The sequence below is a fragment of the Pristis pectinata genome, chromosome 3, assembly GCF_009764475.1.
Source record: "Pristis pectinata isolate sPriPec2 chromosome 3, sPriPec2.1.pri, whole genome shotgun sequence".
Classification (NCBI taxonomy): domain Eukaryota; kingdom Metazoa; phylum Chordata; class Chondrichthyes; order Rhinopristiformes; family Pristidae; genus Pristis; species Pristis pectinata.
In genome coordinates, this window is record NC_067407.1 from 78,377,718 (window position 1) to 78,386,364 (window position 8,647).

The 8,647-nt window shown below is 44.9% G+C and overlaps 1 protein-coding gene across 1 annotated transcript; it reads right to left on the reverse strand.

Moving 5' to 3' along the window:
• Positions 1 to 7,444: 7,444 nt before the first annotated feature.
• LOC127567978 (probable G-protein coupled receptor 139) lies at positions 7,445 to 8,392 on the reverse strand. Its single transcript, XM_052011220.1, has one exon. It carries the CDS (start codon positions 8,390 to 8,392, stop codon positions 7,445 to 7,447), a length of 948 nt encoding a protein of 315 aa, XP_051867180.1.
• Between the last annotated feature and the right edge of the window lie 255 nt (positions 8,393 to 8,647).

The window sequence follows — 8,647 nt, forward strand, 5'->3', positions numbered from 1 at the left end:
CCCACAAGGAGATCCGCTACGGCCATTGCCACAAGATACCAAGTGACACCTTTGGAGAGAACGCGCCATCCCTGATAGTGTTACAGTTGTGAACACGTTAGCTGTGAATTTTAGAAAAGTAAACATAAATGCACATTCCATGTTTTCTTTCATAATTGATGAGCACATTTTAACAACATTGAAGGCATTGGATGAATAATCTTACATTGGTGGTAGTGATATCAACCAATATGGGTCTATCTACACATAACACATCGTATCCTCTGGATACATTGGAAATAAACAAGCAAGACCTGGACATCAATAAATACGTTGTTTGTTGGGATCCAGTGCCTGACCAGTGCAAACCCGAAGGTGCGGGATGAAGGAGGCTGACCCAATAAGTCTGAAGCCTGGCAGATGTGGCAGAGAGGCAGCAAGTAAAATCAGGGAAGAAGAGAGGAATATCAGTGGTCAGTCAGAGCTGGAATAACAGCCATAAATAAACAAAGCTGAACAAATCCAACACCAAGTTCCACATCAGATCTGTCAAGGTGGCAATGGTTAGAATGACAATGCAGTAGAAATAATGTGTAATACCAATGAGCAGATAGATTAGATCTTTGATTCTCATGTTTGTAGCAAATTACAATGTCCTTCAGCAGGGAAAAGATTTTGTTGACACTCTGAGTCCACTCACTCAGTGAAGGGCTTTATTTATGCAGGCTGGTGGCATCCATGTGGACCATAGGGTGATGTTGTTACCGGGTTCAGAAAAAAACACATCACTACGTTAGCACCATGTCTGAAACATCAATCAGCAAATGAACAACAGAAACTGGTCAGATACACTTGACGTACAAACACTGGGATGGAAACTCAAAGTCACACAACTGGAAACACAAAAGATATTGTTCAACCTATCCTACCTGCTGTGGGCTTGTAACAGTGATCCACTCACCCCTTCTTCCCTCTCCTGTCCCCATATCTTTCCCACTTGGCAAGTCTTCAATGGATTCTCCTCCCTAACCCCACACACACTCACACGGAGCAATCTCCCAGCCTCTGCATCCCTGCTCTTGGTGATGAATTAAATTGATCTTCTCTGTCATCTTTCTCCACTCCCCCTCAGCAGCTCTGGCAGATCGAGGCACATCTTCCTGGTTTAGGAGCAGCAAAATGTTCAAAGTGTCAAAAACATTTAAACTGTCAATATTTCTGGTGAACATTTCCCACTTGAAGTTGCTAAACACTCATTTACAATGGAAGCTGCCGGTGTGACTTTGTCACTGTGGAGTTACATCCTTCCACATGGAGATTCTGCAGTTCCTCTCCTGACAGGAGTGAGGCTGGAATGACGCATGGAGGGAAGGGAGGGAGGAGGGAATGGAACAAAATGAGAGTTGAGTGAGGTGGGAATACAGCAAGGAATGAATGAACAGACCTGGGAATGTGTTGAGGACAGAATTGGTAAATTGGTTTATTCATGTCACATGTACCAAGGAACAATGAAGCACTTGTCTTGCATACCGTCCATACAGATCAATTCATTACAACAGAGCATTGAGGTAGGACAAGGTCAAATCATAACAGAGTGCAGACTGAAGTGTTACAGTGCAGGTAAGTTACAGTGCAGGTCGACAGTCAGGTGCAAGGTCACAGCGAGTTAGATTGTGAGGTCAAGAGAATGGAAGATGGTGGGAATAGGGTGAGGTGGGAACACATTGAGTTGGGACTGGAGTGAGTCTAATTTCTTCCAAGTGGGATCTTGCTGAGTGGGGTCTTTGCAAGTTGAGTGCGGAGCTGCTGCCTCTTTATAGAATTCCAGCAGTGGGTTGTTCAGTGAATGATGGTCTGCCCAGGTCATTACACTCACGTAACTGTGAACCCACTCCGGCCCGACAACCCTCCCAGAGCTCTGTGTTCCTCCAGTTCAGGCCTCCACACTGCTGTATACGGCTGTGCCCTCAGTAATGTCAACCCTAAACCCTGGAATTCCCTCCCTCAGACCATCTCTCTACCTCTCCATCAGTTGCTCCTTTGACCAACTGCTGTAACATGGATCATTGTCAAGTTTTGACAGGTAGAACTTCTGAGAAGTCATGTGGGACACATTAATGTGTGAACGATGCAACATTGATGTTCTCAGTTCTTTGAAATGAGTATGTGTAGAGTTTTTCCCATTTCTTTTGAAGTTTTTATTCATGGAAGTTTTTTTCCTGTGGAGAAGATCATGGATGCTAAGGAGGTGAGGCAAAGGAGTTGTAATGTCTTGGACCACATGTAAGTTACCAAGGAGGAGGCATCTGAGGCCTTAAACCATGAAAGTGGATAAATCCCTTGGACCCAACCGAGTGCATCCTCGGACCTTGTGGGATGCTTGGGAAGAAATTGCAGAGACCCTTGCAGAGATATTTCCTTCATCTTTAGCTACAGGTGAAGTTCTGGAAGACTGGAGGGTGGCTAATGTTGTACTGTTATTTAAGAAGGGCAGCAAAGATAAGCCGGGGAACTACAGGCCAGTGAGTCTGACATCAGTGGTGGGTGAGTGATTGGAGGACATTCTGAGGGAGGAGAACTACCAGCATTTGGATAGACAAAGTCTGATTAGAGATCGTCAGCACGACCTTGTGTGTGGGATAAATCTGTAAGAGTTTTTCGAAGAGGTGACCAAGAGGATAGATGCGAGCAGGGCAGTGGATGTTGTCTAAATGGACTTTAACAAGGCCTTTGACAAGGTTCCACATGGATGGCTAATCAGGAAGGTTAGTTCCAGGGAGAGCGAGCTAACTGGATTCATAATTGGCTCGATGGTAAGAAGCAAAGGGTGATGGTGGAAGGTTGTTTCTCAGACTGGAGGCCTGTGACAGGTGGTGGTGTACCACGGGGTCAGTGTTGGGACCTTTGTTGTTCGTTATTTATATAACTGATTTGGATGAGAATGTACAAGGCGTATTTAGTAAGATAGCGGATGATACCAAAATAGGTGGTATCTTATACAGCAAAGAAAGTAATCAAACGTTACAGGGGGACCTCGATCAGCTCAGTAAGTGGGACGAGGAATGGCAAATCGATTTCAGTTCAGATAAGTGCGAAATGTTGCATTTTGGCAAGTTAAACGAGGGTAGGACTTGTACAGTGAATGGTAGGGCCCTAGGGAGTGTTGTGGAACAGAGGAAGCAAGTTTTTCGAATTGTTCGATCTAAAACCAGTGTATCATGCCTGAGCAAGGTAGATTACAATGAAATCAGGGAGGAGATGACAAGCATAGACTGGGAACACAGGCTATATTGTGGGGCAATTGAGGAACAGTGGAAGACTTTCAAAGAGATTCTTCAAAGTGCTCAACAGAAGTATATTCCAGTTAAAAACAAGGACAGTAATGGTGAGGAGAGGCATCCTTGGATAACTGAGGAAATAAAGGAAGGCATCAAACTAAAAGCTCATGCATGCAAAGTCGCCAAGAGTAGGCATGGTAGCATAGCTGTTAGTGTAATGTTATTACAGCGCAAAGGATCGGGATTCAATTCCCGCCGCTGTCTGTAAGGAGTTTGTACATTCTCTCTCAGATTGCATGGGTTTCCTCCGGGTGCTCCGGTTTCCTCCCATGTTCCAAAGATGTACAGTGAGGAGGTTAACATTGGTGTAATTGGGTGGCACAAGCTCATTGGGCCAGAAGGGCCTGTTACCGTGCTGTATAAATAAATAAAGTGGTGGGAAACTGGAAGATATGGGAAACTATAAAAAGCAACAAAGAATCATGAAACAAGCAAGAAAGAAAGGGAAGATATATTATGAAAGTAAATTAGCACAAAACATAAAAACAGACAGTAAAGGTTTTGTATCTATATAAAGCAGAAAAGGGTGGCTAAAGTGAACATAGGTCCCTGAGAAGACGAGAAGGGGGAATTAAAATTGGGTAATACGGAAATGGCTGAGGCTTTGAATGACTATTTTGTGTCTGTCTTCACGGTGGATGGCACGTCTAACATGCCAAAGAGAGATGTTATGGATGCAATGGGAGGTGAGGACCTCGATACAATTGCTGTCACTAAAGAGGCAGAGCTGAGAAAATTAGTGGGTCTAAAGGTAGACAAGTCCCCTGGTCCTGATGGGATGCATCTCAGGGGACTGAAAGAAATGGCGGAAGTTATAGTCGAGGTGTTTGTGATAATTTACTAAAATGCTCTGGACTCTGGGCAGGTCCTGGCGGATTGGAAGACAGCGAATGTCGCGTCACTTTTTAAAAAAGACTGTAGGCAAATGGCAGGTAACGAAAGGCCAGTTAGCTTAACATCTGTAGTCAGGAAGATGCTTGAAGCTATAATTAAGGAAGAAAGAGCAAGACATCTGGATAGAAATAGTTCCATCAGGCAGACACAGCGTGGATTCAGGAAGGGCAGGACCCATTTGACAAACTTATTGGAGTTCTTTGAGGATATAATGAGCGCAGTGGATAGATGGGAACAGGTGGATGTTGCATACATGGATTTCCAGAAGGCATTCGATAAGGTGCTGCATAAAAGACTTATCCATAAGATAAGGAAGCATGGAGTTGGGGATAATGTATTAGCATGGGCAGAGGATTTGGTAAACAACAGAAGGCAGAGAGTTGGGATAAATGGGTGTTTCTCTGGTTGGCAATCAATGGTGAGCAGGGTGCCGCAGGGGTCGGTGCTGGGCCACTACTGTTCACGATATATGTTAACGATTTGGAAGAGGGGACTGAGTGTAGAATATCTAAGTTTGCTGATGACACTAATTTGAGTGGATAAGCAAATTGTGCAGAGGATGGAGAATTTGCAGAGAGATATAGATAGGTTAAGTGAGTGGACAAGTGTCTGGCGGATGGGTTACAGCATTGGGAAATGTGAGGTCATCCACACTGGAAGGTATAATAGAAGATCAGATTATTATTTAAATGGTGAGAGACTGCTGCATTATCACAGGAGTTGTGAATGGAATTGAACATTGTGCAACATCAGGGAACATCCCCACTTCTGCCATCGCCATGGAGAGAAGGTCATTGATGAAGCAGCAGAAGATGTTTGTACTTAGGATATCGGCCAGTGATGTCCTGGGGCAGAGAGCATCGATCTGCAACAACTGCACCTTCCCTGATGCAAAAGAGGCTCTTAACTCATGGTGAGAAGTTGGAAGAGGAAATCTGTTGTCAGAATGGGGAAATGGTGAAGTAAGCTTGGAGGATGTTTCTGTGGAGCATTAGTGCTGGCAAAGACCTGTGGGGTCCAATGACGTCATTCTGTCCTGTAATAGAAAGCAGTAACACAGTAAAACAATGTGGTTCAGGGTCCAGAGTGGAAAGGAAAATATTCGTTCTGCAAACAAGGTCACCTGACAAGAATCAGGAATATTTTACAAAGATTTACAATGAACCAACGTAGAAGAGGTGCAGAGAGAGATCTCCTTACAATGCGATTGATCAACAATATCTTAATTTAACAAAGCAGTTTATGTCTATCATTTTCTTCATTTGATGACAGGAAGGAGGCAAGGGAATAATGTAAGTAGTGATAAATAGCAGCATTTGGTCAGTGAGAAGACAGGAGTTGTGACAGAGCAGCACACCCACAGTACTCTAGCAGCGTGTGTGACTGGAGAATGTGCTCAAATCTCTGGAGGGGGACTTGAACCCAGAACTTTCCACCTCAGCAGTGAACTTCCATCCAGTTGACAGATGGCTACAACTAACACAGCAGAATGGAATCAGTGGGAGGGAAAGGAACAAGTTCAGTGGGAAGAAACCACAGGAGATGAGGCTGTTTCCTTGTGGGATTGTATGACCTGGATGGGCTGAATGTGCTTCTTCAGTGCTTTAGCTTTTCTGCTTTTCCTGTTGTCCTGGTTTATCAGGGCATCTTTGTCGTAGTGAAATTAAATCAGTAGAGATTTGGTGTTAAGCGAGGAAATGGACAAAATAAAAATTGCACTATTGGTTCAAAATCGGGGTGAGGCCGATTTTACTTTCTGAGAAGTGATTTAGTAAAACTGGACTGAAAACATCTGCTTGGAGATAATTCAGTCTCATGGCAGTGGGAGGCACTTGAGCTGGAGATCCAAGGTGTTCAGGGTGAGCATGGTCCTGCAAAGGGAAAAGGTTGGACTGTCAAATTTGGAGCTCTGGGAGCAGAGGGGCAACATGCCAGACACCAACAGCTTCATGTCGCAGAAAGTCTGGAAGAGTATAGAAGGTGTTGGAGTGAAATGAAAGGGGAGGTTCAGAAAGCAAAGGGAGAGGGTGGGAAATATTGGCAAGTGGAATCAAAGAAAATGTTTTCTAAGTACATAAAGTGTGTGGCCTATCAGTGACCTCAGGACAACCTGTGTGTGGGTCAGAGGATGTGGGTAAGATTCCGAATGAATTTCTTGTGTCTGTCTTCAGAAAAGAGGGGGTGAGGAGAGTGTTTCAGTTCACTTGAATGAGTGTGAGATATCAGATGGGACAAGCAGGCAGAGGAAGATTACTAGTGAAGGGAGGTGGGGATTGGCTGGAGAATTCTCCCTGGATTAGCACAGACATGAGAGGACAGATGGCCTACTCTGCTGTCGGAGATGTACATTGATTTTATGACTCTTAGCAAAATCTGCATGGATGCCGTGGCCCAAAGTACCTTTGCCGGATGCTGTGTGCTGCTCCACTGTTGTCCTCAGGATGATCAGTCACAGAAATCGTCTCTGGTTCCTCATCTCCTTCACTGTCCAGTTTATTCCACTTCTAAATCCATCGGGAGTCTCTCCAACCTTGGAAAGTCCATTTCCAAACTGTTTTCACTGACAGATCCACATAACTCCAATCATGCGACCTCCCAACGAACTGGGTTTGGACTGAGAGTGTCTCCTCTCCTGTCCCCATATCTTCCCCACATGGCAAGTCTTCAGTGGATTCTCCTCCCTAATCCAAGACACACTCAGATGTAGAAATCTCCCAGCCTCTGCATTCCAGCTCTTGGTGATGACCTTGTCTTTGTGGGTTTGTGTAAACTAAGTGATGGGGAGCTGAATGTTTGCTTTCCATCTCCCGCATTGGTCACTGGAGATAAAAAGAAGCAGAATCGGAGAACCAGGGAGTGACTCTCCACCAGCCGCTTCAGACTGGTGCACAAAGCCAAGGTCAACCCATCAATGCCCTTCCTCAACCAGTTTCTTCCATTCCCTTCAAACCCACTCATTTCACTCTGTGGAATTCACGTCAGGGCAACCATTGACTGCATCTTATCAAAACTTGTGAAATATAAACAATTCTCCAATCTAAACACAGATAAAAAGCTTTCCTTATTTTTTGAAACATGTTTTATGAATCCTGGTGAATTCTCCACCTGACTATAACGTGGATGTTCTGATTCTCATTTTCAAAGCTTTTTGATCTGATTCTTCAACCAGGGTTTTGCTGGTTTTTAAAGATAATATTCCTACCAGTCCTGGGTTAGATTTTCCAGCGAGTTCCCTAACTTTTAAGAAAATTCAGGATAGCCATAAAACGATACTTCACAGTGTTTACCACCTCCTCCCGGAACTTCTTCTGAGTGACTGCATAAATAAACATGTTGGTGCAGGAGCTGAACAACTGAAGCATTTCTCCCATGAGGACTATCGCATAATGAGAAGATCTCATCATTGAATACTGTCCACCAATTCGCTGAACTGCGAGAATGACCACCTGTGTCATCCATAACAGAATAAAACTGACCGATATGGTGAAGAGCAAAACGATGGATCTTCTTCGATTCTTCATCTCTGGGTCATCCTTCCCCTCTCTGTTCCGCTGCCCCCTCAGTTTCCTGCGGACTACACTGGCCATCAGGATGTGGCTGACGGTGACGGCATTGAGCAGCAGGATCAGCACGAAGGGGACAACTGGCGTTAAAATGCGGTGTCCCCAGTCAAAGGCGGCCCACACGGGGGAATTGATGAATTCATACGATTCCAAGCAATAATTTGGATGGTAGCTGAAGTACCACGGGATGTTGGTTGACACACTCAGCACACTCACCAGAGCAATAACGATGGCTGCACCTTTCTCAGTGCAGTATCTGGTCTTCAGCTTCTGGAGGCAAATGGCCACCGTACGGTCCAAGGTGAAAGCAACAGTGAGCCAGACAGAGCAAGCCACAGACACATAACCCATGGTGTTTATGATGTTGCACTCAGGAGAGTAATGAAAGTAGAATACCCTTTGGAGCACCACTTGAAATACAACGACCAGTTGATCCGCTCCGGCCATTGCCACAAGATACCAAGTGACACCTTTGGAGAGTCCGCACTGCCCCCGTGACAGTGTTGCAATTGCGACCACGTTAGCTGTGAATTTCAGAAAAGGTAAAAATGGAAACTTGTCAAGTGAAGGGGAGCAAGTGGAGTCATTGCTCAGTGCTGCAGGATCAACAGGTGACATGAAGTCAATGGGGAGGCCAAATGGGCCAACAGATAAATTGTCAATGAAACACAAGATCTAACGAGTTTGGAATTGGATTAACTGGTGCAGTGAAATTCCTCAGTACAGCCTCAGCAGTGTGGCATTGGGGTTTCCATATTTTACCTCAGGATGGGCTGGAAATAGGATCGAAGAGGCAGTGAGGCTCCAGTCAGTCACCCATCGGAGCTGCCAACATGGCTGACACTGGGAACCACTTGGATGAGTTGAGGAGTT